Raw genomic sequence first — 21,542 nt, forward strand, 5'->3', positions numbered from 1 at the left:
AGAATATAGAGACAAATGCAAGAATGCTAAACACTGTGTAAAACTAGCTAAACAAAAGTCATGGGAGGACTTTGGCAAGAATATAGAAAATAAATATCAAGAAGGTGGCAAAATATTCTGGAGGTTGTTGAAGAAACTTAGGAATGGAGGAAAGAGTACTGTAAAAGGAGTTGGAGATGATAAAGGTGACATGAAAACGGGAGAAAAAGATATCCTTGAAGTATGGAGTAATTACTTTGAAAAACTGCTAAATGAAACAAGCAGTGATGACAGCAGTGGTAAAAAACATTGCCCAAGCATGCAGTCAGGAATACATATCCATACTTGAATTAGAAAAAGCCACCAAACGCTTAAAATGTGGAAAGGCAGCAGGAGTAGATGATATTCGACTAGAAATGCTGAAGTATGGTGGTATAAGAGTCTTACAGTGGCTGCACTGCATAGTTCAGAAAGCCTGGGCAGAGGGACGAATTCCCGATGTTTGGAGTAGAGCTCTCATAGTACCCATATCTAAAAAGGGAAATAAAACTGAATGTGAGAATTACAGAGGTATTTCCCTACTGAGTGTTCCTGGTAAGATCTATGCAAGTATACTTGAGAAACGGTTGAGAAGAATTGTGGAAGAAAAGCTTGGTGAAGAAAAATCTGGATTCAGGCCAAATAGAGGCTGTCAGGATCAGATCTTCACTTTACGACAAATAGTCGAGAAAGCATGGGAATATAACAAAGATCTGTATTTAAGTTTTGTCGATCTGGAAAAGGCATATGACAAGGTGCCAAGAGAGAAGATATTCTATAAGCTACAGTTATGTGGTGTCAATGCGGCATTATATCAAGCAATACTTAGTCTTTATTTGAGTTGTAAGTGAGCAGTTAGAATTGAAAGAAGTGCAGGAGGATGGTTTAATGTTAAATCTGTGGATCACATTATGAAGAAAAGTGGTATTAAACCTGATATCAAAATTGGAGATGTTAATGTTAGCTTTTTGCTTTATGCGGATGATATTATACTTCTAAATAAATCCGCTACAAGTCTGCAAGATTCTCTGACTAAATTGAATAGCTGTTGTAATAGATATGGTATGAAGGTCAGCAATAAAAAGACAAAGACAATGAAAACAGGCAGAATCATTGAAAATGTCAACTGTGTTGTGAATGGGGAACCTGTGGAACAAGTAAAACATTTCAGCTACTTAGGCACGATTTTTAGTGAAGATGGTAAATTAAATATGGAAATAGACAACAGAATCATCAAAGCTGGTATGGTAGGAAGTCAATTGAATAAATTGATATGGAATAAGAGAGAAATTAGTCAGAACACTAAATTAGCTGTATACAAGACAGTGTTCAAACCAGTTTTAACTTATGGATCTGAGAGCTGGGTCAGAAGTAAAACACTTGACCAAAGACTAGAGACCACAGATATGAGAGCCCTGAGAAGGATAGAGGCGTGAACAGATGGTATCAATGGCAATATCATATTAAAAACGAGGATATTAGGAAAGAACTTGACATTGTCAGCATTCAGGAATGCGTTAGTAGAGCTAATCTTAGGTGGTATGGTCATTTAAACAGAATGGGTGAAAAAAGATTAGCAAAACAGGTGTTCTCTGCTATGTTGGCAGGAAAACGACCCAGAGGAAGACCAAGATATAGGTGGATTGATACAGTACAAAGTGCCTTAGACGACAGAAATGTAAGATCTGATAATGTTGGAGTCTTGACAAGTAACAGACTGATTTGGAGGAAAATTGTAGATAGTAAATTAATGATGTAATTTTTTTCATGTAGTACTATCATATCCTGCACACTCCTTGAGGTTACATGGCAGGAATTTGATGATGAATAATACTGAAAGTGAGAATTACAGAGATATTTCTCTACTGTGTGTTTCTGGTAATATTTATGCAAGTATACTTGAGAAGTGGTTGAGAAGCATTGTGGAAGAAAAGCTTGGTGAAGAACCAGCTGGATTCAGGCCAAATAGCAGCTGTCAGAATTAGATCTTCACTTTACCACAAATAGTGGAGAAATCATGGGAATATAACAAAGATCTGTATTTAAGTTTTGTCCATCTGGAAAAGGCATATGACAAGGTTCCAAGAGAGAAGCTATTCAATATATTCAATATGCTACAGTTGTATGGCGTCAATGGGGAATTATATCAAGTAATACTTAGTCTTTATATAAGTTGTAAGTCAGCAGTTAGAATTGAAGGAACTACAGGAAGATGGTTTAATATTAAATCTGGTGTCAGACAATGATGTACATTATCCCCTCTGTTATTCATTATCTATGTGGATCACATTATGAAGAAAAGTGGTATTAAACATGATATAAAAATTGGAGATGTTAATGTAGCTCTTTGCTTTATACGGATGAAATTATACTTCTAAATAAATCCACTACAAGTCTGCAATATTCCCTGACTAAATTGAATGATTCTTCTAATAGATATGGTATGAAAGTCAGCAATAAAAAGACAAAGACAATGAAAATAGGCAGAATCATTGAAAATGTCAACTGCGTTGTGAAAATTGAGAACCTGTGCAACAAGTAAAACATTTCAGCTACTTAGGCACGATTTTTAGTGAAGATGGTAAATGAAATATGGAAATAGACAACAGAATCAGCAAAGCTGGTATGGTGGGAAGTCAATTGAATAAATTCATGTGGAATAAGAGAGAAATTAGTCGCAACACTAAATTAGCTGTATACAAGACAGTGTTCAAACCAGTTTTAACTTATGGATCTGAGAGCTGGGTCATAAGTAAAACACTTGACCAAAGACTAGAGACCACAGATATGAGAGTCCTGAGAAAGATTAGAGGCATGAACAGATGGCATCAATTGCAATATCATATTAAAAATGAGGATATTAGGAAAGAACTTGACATTGTCATCATAATCATCCAGGAATGCATTATGAGAGCTAATCTCAGCTATCGGTGAGTCCAAGCGTAAGTCATCACTTGGGTAGTACAACACTATGGCAACTCGTGTCAAAGGTGGAGCAATCTCCATCACTATCCTTAATATTTTCTCATTATGAGGAGAGGTCACTACCCAGACCGGTTTCGACCCTTATTGAGGTCTCATCAGTGAGTAGGGTAGACCTGTGTTGTACTACTCAAGTGATGACTCATTGGCATGGACTCGCCGATAGTTCTTCGGCATGAAACTCTTAGATTTCGATCTCCAAGTTTTGTACCCGGCTGTAAAATAATACGGGATTTACTATCCCCCTTAACTTAATTTATGTCGCCGGAAAAATAGCCTCTTGGCTCTTTATCGTAGAAATATAACATCTGAATAATGTTGGAGTCTTGATAAGTAACAGACTGATTTAGAGGAAAATTGTAGATTGGAAGTTAGTAATGATGTAAATTTTTCATGTAGTACTATTATATCCTGTACACCCCTTGAGGGTACATGGGAAGAATTTGATGATGATGAGCAAAAGGCAGCTAGAGTGAGATGGTAATGGTGTAAGCGAAGACTGTTGTGGGGGTCAAGAGGATATGAAAAGGTACTTAGCGATGAAGTATGTTTTGTGTGTCCCATGGTCATCGAGGGATACATGTTTGCCGTCTTAAGCAAGAAGCATTTGATAAAGATCGCTTAGTAAAATTTGCAACCTCTGTCATGGTATGGGCTTGTATGGCTGCAGAGGATCGAGGTAGGCTGTGTATTGCATACGAAAGAGTCATCCAAAGTGTACCAAGAAATTCTTGAGTACTTTATGTTACCAGCATCGGAAAATTTATGTAATGTACTTTCCTTTTTCAGCAAGATTCAGCTTCTTGTCATACTTCCAAGACCACTAATAGATGGCTCACATAAAGACAAATCAGTGTAATTCCATAGCCTACAAACTCATCACATTTAAACCCAATTGAGAATTTGTGGGGAATTATCAAGAAACGTCTTCCAAGAAGTTGCCCCAAGAGACAAAAATGATCTTCTTCTAGTCTGCAGACCATATGAGCATGTTTTAATTAAAAAAATATAATGAAAACTGTGAAATGCTAGTAAATAATATGCCTGACTGTTTATGAACAAAAAGCTAAAGGCAATGCAACAAAGTACTAATTATCATGTTGTTTCCCTTTGACTGTAATTTTTGTTCATTTATTTTTGCATTATTCTAATATTTTGAACCACGTTAAAAATTATTCTAATTTTGTGAATGTTTTCAAATAAGTTTTCTTATAATTTATATTACCTTTTTATGTTTTACATTGTTATATAATCTACAAAGTATATAGATTTAGATGATACTAATTGATATTTAGTAATAATTATTTTCTATGCAATAAATTAGAATTGCAAATCATTTAACACATTTTCTCTGATTGTTATAATTTTTTGATTCAGAAGTGTACTCTCATTAGATGGATAATGATTTTCTTGCCTTGTTCTTTATGCCCTTTATATTAGGTTTATAAAACGTTGAGGAACTTGAATTTTTTTATAAAGCTAATTTTTAGCTAATGACAGAGAAGTTAATTCTATCTCCATAATCTGCTTTTTTCTATCATTGCATATATTCTTTTGCTGGTTTGTCTGAGAAAAAAAAAATTTAAATTTTTGAGAACAAGTCTCCCAGAAATTTGGAATTTTTTGTAAGTTTAATAATCTGGAAATCCTGCTTACTTTGCATGTAACTTTTTTCAAGCCTCTTGTAGACAGGATGATGATGGTGGTCTCACATTAAGTGATGACATTCACAAATATTCATGCTTGCAGTGGGATTTGCATCTGCCTGTTGGTCAGAGAGCAAAAGAACTTTCCATTTGAGCAATTGGACCACTCAGCCAGTTGAAGATATATCAGAATAGCCTAGGATTCTTCCAGTCAAAATTATTTAGCTGCTTAGGCTGAATGCAACCATTATTTTTGAAAAAAAAAAAACAAACAAATGAATATATTTTATTTTTAGCATGGAAATTATTATTTTTGATTTTTTGAATGATTTGGGACATGTGTTTTTGATAATGATCTCTTTTCTTGCTAGATATGTTGAAACAGGACAGTGGCCTGATCATTTTCCTTATCGAGCAAAAGCACTTTTTGCTTTTGAAGAAATAGATGGAGTTGATGTGTGTTTTTTTGGAATGCATGTGCAAGAATATGGTTCAGATTCTCCTTTTCCAAACACTAGGTAAAGTAGAAGCTCTGCTGATTTACTTCTGACTATATGTATTTTACCATTAATTTTTGTATTTCAATAATAATTGAATAACCATTGTGCATAATGTGAACCTTATTCAGAATGGCATTATTGAAATCCTAATTTCCTATAATATTGCATTACATTGCAAGAGTATTGCATATCAAACCATAAATTTAAGATTTCCAACTTCCCCTCCACAAATGATGGAGGGGCTGGGGGGTATGATAATAAGAGTTGGTAATTTGTTTTGTTAAAAATTTGCATTAACAAGAAAACATTTACTAAATAGAAATTAAAACAGAACAAAGAAAAAAGAGGTTTTTCATCTATTATTCATTTACCAAATGACCTAATGAGAGGAAAAAATCCCTGCCTTTACTGTATAATATCTGATGACTCCCATTCAGGAGAAAAGCCCACATGAAAGTTCTTCATGTCCTAAATGGAATTTTAACTCAGATCTTTCTAATCAGAGGACAGGTGTCATTGTGCATTTGTGACTGTGCTACCAACATGAAAGTATAAGAGTGCAGTAGGTCCCCCCGTTTCTGTTGTGTCACTTATCCGCAGTTCAAAAAAAAGCGTGCGAAACGGTCAAGTGCCATGCCAGTTGAAACATGCATATGCACAGGCTGAAAACTTGTCAAAACATGCTTGTTTTGCTAGGCATGTGGACTTAAATGTGTGTGTTTGTTCATATTTAGCTTTACTTGAATTGTCAAAGAACGCAGTCAATTGGCTGTCATTGCAATTAAAAATTGTGTTTAAATTCAAGCAAATAAATTGTTAAAATTTTTAAAGTGGCTTCAAAACCGAAGAGAAGGCGTGAAGTGCTCAGTATTAGTGAAAAATCAAAGATTATCAATTTGATTAAAGTAGAAAAAAAAGTCAATTGCAACTGTTGCCAAGATCTATAATAAAAAGGAATCTTCGATATGTGAAGTGTTGAAGAACAAAGAAAAATTCGTGCCAGTCTTTCCATTGCAGCCAAATCTGCAAAAGTTACATTTACAGTGCGTGATAAGACGTTACTCGAGGTAGAGAAAGCTTTGAATTTGTGGGTGGAAGACATGACAAGAAAAAGAATTCCTATTGATGTAACACGTTATGACAAAAAGCATTGATCCTATATGAAGACATGCGGCTGCAAGACGAAACAGAAGGGGATGAAAGTCATTTGCAGCAAGCAAAGGCTGGTCGCATAGATTCAAAACTAGGTTTAATCTAAAAAACATAAAAATTATGGGAGAATCTGCATCAGCTGATGAGAATAGCTGCTGCATTGTTCCTAGCAGAATTTTAAAAAATTATTGCAGAGAAAGGTTATCATTCTAAGCAAGTTTTTAATTGTGATGAAACTGGCCTCATTTGGAAGAAAATGCCACACTGGACCTACGTCCATAAAACTGTGAAGCAAGCACCAATCTTTAAAGCATTTAAGGACAAATTGACGCTGGTACTTTGTGGCAATGCAGCTGGTCACATAATTAAACCTGGCCTTGTTTACCGAGCACAGAATCCACATGCCCTTAAAAACAAAACAAAAGTTGTTTACCTGTTTTTTGGCAATCAAATTTGAAAGCGTTGGTCACGGCCTTGTTATTTACGGAATGGTCCCATTGATGTTTTATTCCGGAGGTGAAAAAATATTTGGAGAGGGAAGAATTACCGTTTAAAGTTTTATTGATAATAGACAACTCTCCAGGGCACCGGGAGTCACTAGTCACCAAAGATGAAAACGTTCAAGTGATTTTCTTACCACCTAATATGACCTCATTGCTTCAGCCACTCGATCAAGGTGTCATTAGATGCTTCAAAGCCTCATGTGCTTGGCAGCTTTTTGATATGATTCGTGCAATGGTTGAGAATTCTGCTGATGTCGGTCATGGAATGCTGGAAATCATTCAGAATTGCAGATGCAATTGTATTCATCAAGGGAGCAATGGACGAATTGAAACGGTAACTGCATGCTGGAAGAATTTGTGGAGTGATGCCATTCATAATTCCCAAGACTCCCCTGATATTAACTCACAGATAACAATGATAATTAATACAGCACAGAAAATAGGTGGAGAGGGATATGACAGAAGAAGAATTGAATGATTATATAGATGGACATCGTAAGGTGCTCACTAACAAGGAGTTGAAAGATCTTGCCAAATCTTCTACAGAAGAAGATGACAATGAGGATGAAAGTGAACAAGAACCACCAGCGTGGACACTTGAAAAATTTGCCACGATATTTCTAACGGCTCAAATATTAAAGGAACAGGTAATGGATTATGATTCAACCATGGAGTGCAACATAAAAATTACTCGCACAGTAACAGAAGCTTTGGTACCTTTGCAGAACCTATTTACTGGAATTGAAGAGACAAAAACGGCAGCTTCCAATAACAATGTTTTTTTTTAAAAAAAAGTCGATAAAGCTTCAACTATCGATGATCCTCAGCCGTCCGCATCGTTTGCTCAGTAGGCAAGCATGCAGCTGACTGCCAAAGATTCGGAAGATGAATAAATATGTAGTTGAACACAACGAGGTGTTCTGATCTCAGTTGATTCCTCCTAATAAGAACAAAAATGTTAAAATTTTATTAACAATTACATTTTCATTAGCATATTTTCCCATTTCGTTCTACATAATTATTATGTGGGTTAAATTTTATTTGTCTAAAGATGGAAGTTTTATTAAATGAGTCAAATTTTTTGGTTTGCCACTTCACTCATACTACTCAGGGGTGCTTTCTACCTCATTTGGCCACACATTCTATTGCTCCTCATAGATTCTAAAGACGTAAAAATTGTTTCATGATAATTTTAAATAAATATGTAATATTATTATCGAGGAGCAATGGAATGTGTGCTCAAATGCAGTAGATAGCATCCCTGGATAGTACAGGTGAAGTGGTAGTCTAGAAATTGCCTAATTTAATAAAAAATAAAAAAACTTTTCATTATTATTTATTTAGCCATACAATTTAGTGTATACATTATATATTAACTACATAACATATTAACTAAAGATCCCTACAGTCCTAGCACATGAGACTAAGTCAATTTACTAATCATTTCCTGCTTCAATTTTGCTATATATGTGCAAAAATCTGGGTCTCACCAGTGGTTCGCTACTATCTGCGGAAGACAATGGAACCAAACCCTGCAGATAGATACTGGGGGGGGGGGGGGGGGGCTACTGTATAAGACTGGATTTGGTTTTCTGTGGATCAGCTGGACCTCACTGAAGTTCAGCATGTCATCTTTAAGAATCTCTGTAGCCTTTAGGCTCCTTGAAATATATCTATTTAAACTTGGATTACTATATAAAGGGTAATCCAGATTATTAATATATATATATATATACACACACAGGGTGTTCGGGATAAATTTGACATATTTATAATTAATTATATTTTTCCGTAAGTTACATGTATTAACACACACTTCTCTTCATTTAAAAGTTTGGACCCTTCTTCATTCATATACAAGATGTCAGAAAGGATGGATAGCTGGAACCCACCTGAATCATGGAAGAGAATAACTTGTATCATGATGATTCGTGCCTGCCATCAAAATAAGGATATTACGACTGCTGCCCAATGCTCCCTGAATACAGTAAAAACAATCAGGCATGAACTAGAGACTTGCAATGGTGACTACGAGGATGTAGCAAGAAGAAAGATCCCTAGCAGACGATCTGATTGCGTTCGTACAGCAGAATTCCTCGCAAATCTGCAGGAACAGGTGTTGAAGAACCCTGGCATTGGAATTCGGGCTTTGTTCGTGGAGTTGCTAACTGTAGTCAAGCCCTGGATAACAAGGGTAGCCAATGGTAGGCCGTATGTATGGCAGCAGGATTCGGCCCCTTGCCACACCTCTGGGAAAAGTCAAAAATGGTTGTCTGAAAATTTCTACGACTTCACCAGTCCAAATGTTTGGCCTCCAAACTCCCCAGACCTTAACCCCATGGATTATTTTGTATGGGGCGCAGTTGAAAAAGACACCAATCGCACTTCCAGTAATACAAAAGCCCAGTTAATGGATAAAATTAAAACAGTTTTTGCGGCCCTTCCCAGGGAGACTGTAGCATCAGCTTGTTCGAGGTTCCGAAGCAGAATTGAAGCTGTGATCGATGCTAATGGTGGTTATTTTGAGTAAATCTTGTTGATAGTATTGTAATTAACTCTGCCTGTAATGTTTTTTTGTCAATTCATTAAATTTAATAGATACAAAGAAGATTTTCTTTTTCCTTACGAAACTGTCAAATTTATCCCGAACACCCTGTATATATATATATATATATATTGACGTTCATATTTACTCAGTAGATAATGTTATGAAAAATAAATTAGTTGGAATGACTAATACCGAGAATAAAAAAGAATAAAGTTCAACGCTGAGACTACTAGCTTCGTTGAAAAAATCAACTTCTTCAGGTATCAACGATAAAGAATTATATAAAAAATAACAGAGACAATTCACATGAAGAGAAGAGGCTTGGAATATTGTTGATAGTGATGTTTTCTCCCTGGTGCAGGACACCAGAGTGTACAGAGGATTTGAAATTGGAAGTGATCACTATTTAGTCTTGAGCAGGATAAAATTAAATTTCATATTGAAAAGAATAACATGTAAGAAAGTTTTAAAGCGAATAAAAGTTGATCAGCTCTCAGATGTGAGCTGTAGACTAAAATACACAAAGATTATTGAAGGAAAAATGAAAGAGTTTGAGAACAGGAATCAAACCTTGGAGATTCATTGGCAAACTCTGAAGAAAACATTGATTGATTCTGTCAGAGAGGCATGTGGTGAGATTGTTTGTAAGGATAAAAAAATCAGAACTCCCTGGTGGACACAGGAGGTTAAAGAGGCAGTGAAGGAAAAGAAGAAAGCATACCAAAAGTTCCTGTCAAATAAGTCAGCTTGTGCTCTTAGAGAATATAGAGACAAATGCAAGAATGCTAAACACTGTGTAAAACTAGCTAAACAAAAGTCATGGGAGGACTTTGGCAAGAATATAGAAAATAAATATCAAGAAGGTGGCAAAATATTCTGGAGGTTGTTGAAGAAGCTTAAGAATGGAGGAAAGAGTGCTATAAAAGGAATTAGAGATGATAAAGGTGACATGAAAACGGGAGAAAAAGATATCCTTGAAGTATGGAGTAATTACTTTGAAAAACTGCTAAATGAAACAAGCAGTGATGACAGCACAGTGGTAAAAAACACTGACCAGGCATGCAGTCAGGAATACATATCCATACTTGAAGTAGAAAAAGCCAACAAAGGCTTGAAATGTGGAAAGGCAGCAGGAGTAGATGATATTCGACCAGAAATGCTGAAGTATGGTGGTATAAGAGTCTTACAGTGACTGCACTGCATAGTTCAGAAAGCCTGGACAGAGGGACGAATTCCCGATGATTAGAGTAGAGCTCTCATAGTACCCATATATAAAAAGGGAAATAAAACTGCATGTGAGAATTACAGAGGTATTTCCCTACTGAGTGTTCCTGGCAAGATCTATGCAAGTATACTCGAGAAACGGTTGAGAAGAATTGTGGAAGAAAAGCTTGGTGAAGAACAAGCTGGATTCAGGCCAAATAGAGGCTGTCAGGATCAGATCTTCACTTTACGACAAATAGTCGAGAAAGCATGGGAATATAACAAAGATCTGTATTTAAGTTTTGTCGATCTGGAAAAGGCATATGACAAGGTGCCAAGAGAGAAGCTATTCAATACGCTGCAGTTATATGGTGTCAATGGGACATTATATCAAGCAATACTTAGTCTTTATTTGAGTTGTAAGTCAGCAGTTAGAATTGAAGGAAGTACAGGAAGATGGTTTAATGTTAAATCTGGTGTGAGACAAGGATGTACATTATCCCCTCTGTTATTCATTATCTATATGGATCGCATTATGAAGGAAAGTGGTATTAAACCTGATATCGAAATTGGAGATGTTAATGTCAGCTCTTTGCTTTATGCGGATGATGTTATACTTCTAAATAAATCCGCTACAAGTCTGCAAAATTTTCTGACTAAATTGAATAGCTCTTGTAACTGATATGGTATGGTCAGCAATAAAAAGACAAAGACAATGAAAATAGGCAGAATCATTGAAAATGTCAACTGTGTTGTGAATGGAGAACCTGTGGAACAAGTAAAACATTTCAGCTATTTAGTCACGATTTTTACTGAAGATGGTAAATTAAATATAGAAATAGACAACAGAATCAGCAAAGCTGGTATGGTGGGAAGTCAATTGAATAAATTCATGTGGAATAAGAGAGAAATTAGTCGCAACACTAAATTAGCTGTATACAAGACAGTGTTCAAACCAGTTTTAACTTATGGATCTGAGAGCTGGGTCAGAAGTAAAACACTTGACCAAAGACTAGAGACTTCAGATATGAGAGTCCTGAGAAAGATTATAGGCGTGAACAGATGGCATCAATGGCAGTATCATATTAAAAATGAGGATATTAGGAAAGAACTTGACATTGTCAGCATCCAGGAATGCGTTAGCAGAGCTAATCTCAGGTGGTATGGTCACTTAAACAGAATGGGCGAGGAAAGATTAGCAAAACAAGTGTTCTCTGCCAGGTTGGCAGGAAAACGACCCAGAGGAAGACCAAGATATAGGTGGATTGATACGGTACAAAGTGCTTTAGACGATAGAAATATAAGAGCTGATAATATTGGAGTGTTGACAAGTAACAGACTGATTTGGAGGAAAATTGTAGATAGGAAATTAATAATGATGTAATTTTTTTCATGTAGTACTATCATATCCTGTACATCCCTTGAGGGTACATGGCAGGAATTTGATGATGATGATGATACATGTGTGAGTTGTCACGAGTGTGCCAATACTGGACTGGCAATGTGTGCATCAGAAAGATTGTATCTAAGGCTGTTGTTTATATGGGATGAATCGAGGGATATTTCTTTAGATTCGATTATCTTTCTTTCGAGTTCATCATAACACAAATGTATATTAGAAGTTTGCGGGCAGTCCACGATGTGTTGGTGGCCTTTATCCGAGTTAATAGAGAAGAGAACGTGGCTTGAGAGAGCACTGGCTCTGGTCCTATTGTAGGATATGTCTGCCTGGTGTTCCTCAATACGTAAAAGGATAGATTTAGCTGCCTGGCCTTAATATGGTTTGCCACATTCACAGATAATCTTGTAGACTCCTGGATACCGAAGAGGGAGATGTTTTACTTTAGGTCTACTTAGTATGGAGCGAAGTTTTGGAAACGTAGTGAAACAAGTTCTAATGTTGAATTTCTTAAGAATTTTTGCCAGTTTTGGGGAGAGAGAGAGAGCTGATGTATGGCAAAGATATAAATGCTCTTGGGGAAGAAGAATCTTCAATAGTAGGTGAACAATGGTAAGAGATAAATTTATCAATCTTATAAAGAAACTATTGTTTACAAAAGTCCTTTTTTAGTAAATTGAGTTCATTTTCAATCTCTGTTTCATCTGTTAATAAAGATCTGGCTCGATGTGCAAGGGTTGAAATAATACATATTTTTGTGGAGAGCAGTGATGGGAAGAAGCATGAAGGTATCTGTCTGTGTGTGGGGGTGGGGGGGGGGGTCTAAAACAGAGATTTTGATATTTGTAGCGCATCTTGTAAGTTTTAAGTCCAAAAAAGGAAGACAGTTGTTGGATTCCAGTTCATAGGTGAAATTGATTTTCTCATGAAACTTGTTGAGATGGTCTAGAAAAATATTGAGGTTGTTTAAACCGTATTCCCAAATGAGGAATACATCATCTGTATAACGGTACCAGATTTTGGGTTTTAGAGTTGAGGAATTAATCACCTTTTCTTCGAAGTCCTTAAGAAATATATCAGCAAGAATCGGAGAGAGAGCAGACTGCTCATAGCCAATCTTGAGTTCTGTTTGTAAATCTTATTTTTGAATTTGAAGTATCCTGAATTTACACAGTGAGTGAGAGAGAGAGAGTAAGGAAAAGAATTTCTTGGATAGTTTGTTCTGGAGAAGATGGAGGACCTCTTGAGAAGGTACACACGCACACACACACACGTGTGTGTGTGTGTATATATATATATATATTATTGTTAATAATTTTACTCAGTAGAAAATGTATGTAAAAAAGAATTTAAATGACTCTATACCGAGAGAGAAAAGTTTAATGTTAAGATACGACTAGTTTCGTTGAAAATTCAACTTCTTCAGGTATCACAGGCAAAGAATTAAATAAAAAATAACAGAGACATGATAAAATACATTAACAGATCTAGTATAAAACACACAAGAACATTTAAAAACAGGAATGCATGCTTGAGTTCCAAATGAAGTTGACTATGTGCGTGAGCTGACATGAATGCGGCAGTATTGGACAGTGGCAATGTGTGCATCAGAAATATTGTAGCTAAGGCTGTTATTAATATGAGATGAATCAAGCGATATTTCTGTAGATTCAACTATCCTTCTTTCAAGTTCATCATAGCACACATGGATATTAGAAGCTTGTGGCTAGCCTACGAGGTGTTGGCGGCCTTCATCCGAGTTGATAGAGAAGAGAACGTGACTAAAGAGAGCACTGGCCCTGGTTCTGTTGTAGGAAATGTCTCTTTGGTGTTCTTCCATGCGTAAAAGGATGGATTTAGCTCTCTGGCCGTAGTATGGTTTGCCACAATCACACAACATCTTAGACTCCTGGATACTGATATTTTATTTCGTTACCATACATCAGCTCTCTCTCCCCAAAACTAGCCAAAATGCTTCAGAAATTCAACATTAGAACTTGCTTCACTATGTTTCCTAAACTTCGATCCATACTAAGTAGACCTAAAATGAAACAACTTCCTACTCAGTATCCAGGAGTGTATAAGATTTTGTGTGATTGTGGCAAACCATACTATGGCTAGACAGCTAAATCCATCCTTTTACGCATGGAAGAACACCAAAGAGTTCTTTTCCTACAACAGAACCAGGGCCAGCACTCTCTCTAGTCACATTCTCTTCTCTTTTCTTCTCTATCAACTCAGATGAAGGCTGCCAACACCTCATAGACTGGCCACAAACTTCTAATATCCATGTGTGCTATGATGAACTTGAAAGAAGAATAGTTGAATCTAGAGAAATATCGCTTGATTCATCTCATATTAATAACAGCCTTAGCTACAATATTTCTGATGCACACATTGCCACTGTCCAATACTGGCGCATTCCTGTTTTTAAATGTTCTTGTGTGTTTTATACTAGATCTGTTAATTATTTTATGATGTCTCTGTTATTTTATATTTAATTCTTTGCCTGTGATACTTGAAGAAGTTGAATTTTCAACGAAACTAGTCGTATCTTAACATTAAACTTTTCTTTCTCGGTATAGAGTCATTTAAATTCTTTTTTACATACATATATATATATATATAAAGACTTGAATAAAGTCAATGAATCTATTTTGAGTTTTACATATATTATGATATTGAGGGTGGTATTGTAGTGATTTGAGCTGAAAATATCAGCTCATGTGAGTATTATGTCATATATTATGTCTGTCTGAAGTCCTTTTTGATCATTACAACATTCAGTTGATAGGAATCACATTCTTAATCCCATAAGAGTGGTATAATCGTTCTCTTTCTACTAAAATTGCATTGCAACATCAAATGTTGCTAATGTAATTACAGGTAAAACTTTCTTGACTGGAAAGATCAGGGTCTCGGATAATGTTGGCAGAATTTTTCTTCTGACAACTCGGGTGTTTTCTCCCAGGAAACCAACTTAGACCTGCCTTTGAACACAGGTATATTAGTTGCATAATCTTAAATTTAAACACCTAATAACATAATTTTTCAATCATTAAGCATAATATTTTGAAAGCAACTGCCACTGCATTGAATGTCAAAATAGCATCACTCCAGATACATCTTATTGTTAAATGAATGTCTTCTAAAAACAGTCATAATTTTAAAATCATGAATATTTTTACAAATTGTTTATGTTAGTACTTATTAGTTTTGATTTCATAATGCGTATTGTCGGCACTTGCGATGTGCCCGTTATTGATGTTATTTCGTCAAAATGAAATGTGAAGTTAAAAAAAATTATGTACTTACTAGATTTGGATAGTTGTGTTACTTTCAGAAATTTTATTGTGTTTTAAAATTATTAAGTGCTGTGTTTTGTAAAGACTTTCTCGTAATGCTAACGGAGACGATACGTCAGCCATTATACCTAACTTCTTGCTTGCCAATTTCATGGAGTGCACATGCTTGCCGAAGTTTATTTAGTTGTAAGTGACAGTGGGGAAAATATTAATAGAGGATTCTGAAAAGGAATCGTAACACTGTGAGCCTTTAAAGTGGAAGAGTTAAGACTGTAAATAAGTACAGGGGGGGGTCCTCAAGTTACGTCGGAGATCTGTTCCTACGAACCGATATAAGGTGATTTTTGATGCAAGTCGGAATTACCATAGCCTAAGTTACTTACCTAACCTAAAACACCCTAAAGTCATACGTACAAGAAACAGAACTAGGCCATAGGAAAATGAAAGGGAGAACATAATTACTGTATAGTACAGAAAAATGAAAAAAAAATGAAACTGTAATAAAAAATAAACATAAAAATGAGAACAATCCCCAAAATGACAAATGAAACTTTGGGGATTGCACGGGTGATTAAAAAAAAAAAAAAAAAAAAAAAAAAAAAACAATTCTTTACCTTTTTATCCTGTGGTTGGCTTGCACACTCGAAGAGGCTTTGCAAGGAGGGAGAGACTGACTTAATGGAAGGAGGAGGCAGGAGAGTCAGAAGAGGCTGCAGCAGGTGCAACTGAAGAAGATGGAGAGCCTGGAAGAGGAACCGAAGAGAGAGTTGAGGTACCAGCACCTGCTGCAGGCCTCTCTACCTTCGTGAAAAAACTTTCCAGGCTAGTCTGGAATGATACCATCCTCTTCTCCTTGTATATATCTCCCTATAACACTGCAGACAATCCATAACACCCCCCCCCCCCCACTCGGAAGATCTATGTGTACTACCTGGCAGTGTTGGGATCCTCAGCCTCAAACTTGGCCAGCCCATCCTCAATGAGGGCAAAATCTTCTGCCAAGCCCTTGGTGGTGAATCTCCTGGGTTCAGGGGTTGGAACCGTTTCCTCTTCCTCAATCAGCTGCTTCTCTAACTGAATGAGGTCTTCTGCTGCCAACTCCTCCCCATGAGATGCCAGAAGCTCTGTGACATCTTCAGCCTCCACTTCCAAATTCATCTGCTTCCCAGGGTGACAACCTTCTCTGTGACAGCCTCAACTATCTCCTCATAGCCATGGAAATCATTCACAAACTGGGGACACAGTTTTTTCCACACACCATTCAAATTTGTCGGCTTCACTTCATCCCAAGCATGCTCAATGTTTTGTATGGCATTATAAATGCTATACAATTTCCAAAAGTCTTTAAGGGTTAAATTCCTGTCTTTTTCAGTTTCCCTGAAAGCCATAGCAAATGTCCTACGGAGGTAGTAAGCCTTAAAGGAAGGCAGTAACACCCCGGTCCATAGGCTGCAAAAGGGCTGTGGTGTTTGGTGGAAGGTAAACCACCTTAACATTAGGGTGACCAGGGGGCATTGTCTAGCACTAACAATGCCTTAAAGGGCAGCCCCTTGGCTGTACGGTACCTCTGAACTTCTGGCACAAAATAGTTGTAAACCATTCATCCTCGAAGATTTGAAGTGTCGCCAATGCCTTCTTATTGGACCTCCAGATAACAGGCAGTTGACCCTTCCAAATGCCCTTTAGTGTCCTTGGATTTTCAGCCTGATAGACCAACAAGGGCTTCAGTTTTTCAGTTTTAAGTCATCAGCAGCATTAGCCCCAAGAAGCAAAGTCAGTCTCTCCTTACCAGCTTTATGGCCTGGTGCTGCCTTCTTCTCGTTGGCGATATAGGTACGATTAGGCATACGTTTCCAAAATAGGCCTGTCTCGTCCACATTAAACACTTGTTGAGCACTGTAGCTCCCCTCCCTTATTATCTCAGCTGACCCCTCAGGAAACTCACCAGCTGCTTTATCATCACCACTAGCAGCTTCACCTTGCACCTTAAGGTTATGTAAATTGCCCCGAGCCTTAAACCGCATAAACCAACTTTTACTAGCATTAAACTCTGCACTCGTTTCCCCCCCTTTTCAATGCCTCAAACAATCTTTTCGCCTTTTCTTGAATTAACATGAGGCTAATTGGGATGTGGCGTTGATGCTAGTCCTCCAGCCAAAGAACAAGAAGCCTTTCCATCTCAGTCATGAGCCTACTGCGTTTTTTTTTTTTTTCATAATCAAGTCGATTTCATGGGCGCCAATCCTTTCACGTGTTCAAGGATGCGAACTTTATCCTTGATAATAGTCCTGACTGTGGTATATGTCGAAGTTCAATGCGTGCCCAATGTTCGTTGGCATTTCTCCCTTTTTTTGCCCTTTTAATAATGTCTAATTTCACTTCTAATTTAATGGCTTTCCTTTTCTTCGACACACATCGGAAGAGTCTGCCTTACGTTTGGGAGCCATATTGAAGGGTAAAAAGTTGCAAAAAAATACAAACAGAAAAGTGAGAGAGCGGATGTAAACAAAGCATGCGGTACCCAAAGAGTGTATGCTGGGACCAAAGCGACACAACCTCTCCCAAATAAATGCCGCTTACCGCCTTATTCTTCTGCCACACTCACAAACAAGTTCGCCCGCGACATTTGCATTTTACGTCACGCTGCTTCAAGTCGAAATTTATTTTTAAAATTATTTATGGGATTACCGCCGTAAAGTTGAAACGATGCATGTCGAGGACGACGTAGGTTGAGGACCTCCTTTATTGGTAAATAAAAGAAAATATTGAATTGATGTTCTATAGAAATGTTCGAGGAAAGGAAATGCTGATTGGAAAATTTCATCTGTCTTAAGGATGCCAGATCTACCTGGAAAAGGAGACGGAATTTAGCAACTTAAATAAAGCAGTAGAAGAAACCTTTTTTTGCTGGTACAAAAAATTAACAAAATTGAAGTGCATGAAATAAGAGTACTTATACTTCGGTAAATTCAGAATATTTATATTTCAGAGTCAGGAGGAATAATGTGTGCTACATAAGGGTGATGAGAAAGGATTCTATGGAAAAGAAGAATAGAATCTTATATCTTTGGAAAAAGTATAAGATTCTTATACCTTAACAAAGAAACTATGAACATTTTGTTATTGTGTAAACAAGGTGTTTAGTCTAGTAGACGTGATTAAGTATATGTTAAACAAGCCAGTAATAGAATGAGTCAGAGAATGGGTGATCTCTAAAGTGTAAGTTTATTTTAAAGGCCTTGGATCCAGTTAATTTTGTAGTTAGTTGTGTAATTTTATTTGAAGTGTATATATTGTTTTTGTTTTATTAAATGTGTATATTTTGTATTTGGTCTTTAGTCAGTGATTTTTTCGGATTCTGAAAGAAACAGTTAAAAGTCATTGCACCAATCGGAATTGAACACTTGTGCATATATAAAAACCATAGGAAATAGAAAAAAATCATTATAGAAAAAATCTCATAACAAATGAGGATTGATAATAATTAATAAATAATCCCTCTTTATAGCATTCTGTGGTGTGTTACTGTTTTCATATTTCAAGAATTTTGAAAAGTTTGTAACGACATTCAAAAAACTGCATTTGTTTTGTTTTATTTTTTTAGGAGAGTCTACATTGCATATTTAGACAGTGTTTATTTCTTCAGACCCAAACAGTTTAGGACTGCTGTCTATCATGAAATTTTATTGGGATATTTAGATTATGCTAAGCAACTTGGGTAAGTCTTTTGGTATTTTCTGTTATCTTCATTTATTCAGTGAAACTTCTCAGTGCTTGCACTAAAAAAAAAAAGTATATTACATACTTTGTTTTTTTAGTGCTTCAAATTTCAGTCATATGCTTCAAATATTAGTCAGTCCACACTTTAGTCAATTTACTGAAGGATTAGCATATGGTTTTATTTTAATAAATATTTTTTATTAATTTTCATAACCCGATTGCTACTTCTAGCAATCGGGTTATGAAAATATAAAATATGCATTTATCTATTTATCTACTGGCCAAGGTGGTTAGGCTTATCTGCTCTTCAGCCAAAAGGCTGTGGGCTTGAATCCAGCCTTGGGCTAGATGTTTATGATGTTCTTTATTCATTCATACATGTAGGTATACACTCTCTCAACATGGGCTGAATTGCTAGAAGTAGACCCAACCCTTCTTCCACCAAAGGTGGGGGAGGGATCTTCTTTAGCACTGAGAGAGAGAGAGAGAGAGATTACAGGCTTTATATTTTATCTCTTATTATATGCATGTGCCATAGTATTACTTTTAATATTCTTTCTTTTGATAACATTCAGTATTATTGTTTGTTTCTGATTTTGTCAAGTTATTGAATAAAATTGTTTTAATAAACTGACTTCATTGAGTGTCATTAATTCAGTTCTCAAATATCTACTAGACATAATGGCATTTGTTATTGTGAAAGTTGGAGGAATTTTCTTTCATGATTAAGAATATTGATGGACAAAGATGACAGCTTTATGAGCAGTACATGATTGGTATTCTTATGATACTTATCTGAAAGTAATAAAAGCATAATTTCATCTGAAATTAAAAAAGTAAGTTACTATTGAAGTTATATTATCATCAAATTTATGATATGTTCCAGAAGGGAGCATACAGGATATTATGATAGTACTCTATGATTATATTTACACAATTAGCTTATCAACAGTTCTGTTCCCATTTAATCTGTTTGTCAAAATTCTGATCTTGATACAATGCTAACTGTATCAATTCATCTAGATTTTCATTTTTTGTCTGAATAGTTATCAAACACCTGTTTTGCTAACCTTTTCAATTCTGTATACATAACTGTATACCATCTTTGATTATTCCTGTTTTCACATTCTTGAATTTGTTAAGCTTTTTTTTCTTGTTTAAGGTTTTATATATAGGTGAATTTATGCATATATTTATGTTAGAACATAGTGCTATTGATGACTGGTCTATTTTTTGAACAGAAATCCAGCAGGTACTTACCATCGTAATTACTACTCTTTTCTTTAGATTTTCCCAAAAGATTTCTGTATGCCTGATAATCATTTCCCACTCTGCTGTTTAGATCTCCAGCAGGAATCGGCTTTTTATCAGGTACCCATTATAATGGACTCAAAGAATTCCCCTACTTTCCATACTGGAACCTTCTGTGAAATCAAAAGCAAATAACTCTCTAAATTTTGTTTTGAAATTTGTGTCACTGTACTTGAAATTGTCTGCCATTTAGAAATTTATCTTCATAGATGCTCCTTTTATATCTTGATCACTTATTTAACTCACTTGTTATTCTTTTCTTCTTTACTAGCACCAATTATATCAACATCTGCTGGTTCCACTTCTTTTTCATTGATAAATTTTATATGCCTGTTTTCAGCTCATTAATGTTGGGTTTGTTTCAGTGTTAAGCTTTTTTTGACAAGACACTGCTTGTCTTGACTCTGATAAAAACAGCAGGATTTTGTTGAACTGGACATTGTCCTAATCAGCTTGACATTTCAATAATGTAATCATCATTTTTGTTTGTGATTAAGCCAGTATAGAATGTAATTTATCCAGAATTGACAGGCTATCTTCATTCCTTTAGTGTCCTTAATAATGGTATGCCTCATGAGAAGGTGAGATTTGGACACTCGGTCAGAATCTTTGGTCAGCTATCTGCATTCCCCCCATTTATCTAGCTTTAACCATTAAGTGATATCTGAAACTACGTTAGTTACTGCTCTGCATATTTATAGGTTACTTTTCAAGAGAATGCTAGTTGTTTTGCCACTAAAGCTTTTTTTATACATTCATTGGCCTAACTTGCAATCTTGCTACCTATCCCATTAGGTTGGTAGTATTTTCTCTTCAAAAATATATAATTGAAAAAATTTTCACTTTGTTACTGTAACTATGAGCTTTGCTTTAGTAAAAATATTTTCAGAGCCCGTGTGATTATATTACTGGTTGAAAGTTTCTGGTCATGCATGGGTAGGGATTGTGGAACTAGTATACTAATATTCAGTACAGAAAAATCCAATATAACTCTTAGTTGGCAGTCAACATGTTAATAATCATTTTTAGATGGGTTTTACAAACTGCATATGTATTTATGAGACTCATCTGTCCATTTGTACATGAGTTATTCCATGACTCTGGGTGGATAGATTTTACTTAAATTTGGTAGTATTTGAAATTCTTTACAAAAATTTTTAAGCATTTCCAGTTTTGGTTTCATTCCTACCATTTATAGGAACATAGAGACAAAACATGTTGAGATTATGTATTACACAATAACTTTATTCTGACT

The 21,542-nt window shown here is 35.9% G+C and overlaps 1 protein-coding gene across 2 annotated transcripts in view; it reads left to right on the forward strand.

The window, feature by feature from the left end:
* The window catches only part of LOC150100272 (histone lysine acetyltransferase CREBBP-like), a 345,238-nt gene that overhangs the window by 274,817 nt on the left and 48,879 nt on the right, over nucleotides 1-21,542 (forward strand). For both annotated transcript variants that reach the window (XM_090403052.1, XM_090403053.1), the window contains exons 20-21: nucleotides 5,018-5,164; nucleotides 18,861-18,974. In XM_090403052.1, the coding sequence (XP_090259178.1) occupies nucleotides 5,018-5,164; nucleotides 18,861-18,974 (261 nt within the window). The remainder of the gene's footprint in view (nucleotides 1-5,017; nucleotides 5,165-18,860; nucleotides 18,975-21,542) is intronic.

Source organism: Typopeltis vanoorti, chromosome 13 (assembly GCF_054136105.1).
Source record: "Typopeltis vanoorti isolate ZY-2024b chromosome 13, IOZ_Tvanoo_1.0, whole genome shotgun sequence".
Lineage (NCBI taxonomy): Eukaryota > Metazoa > Arthropoda > Arachnida > Uropygi > Thelyphonidae > Typopeltis > Typopeltis vanoorti.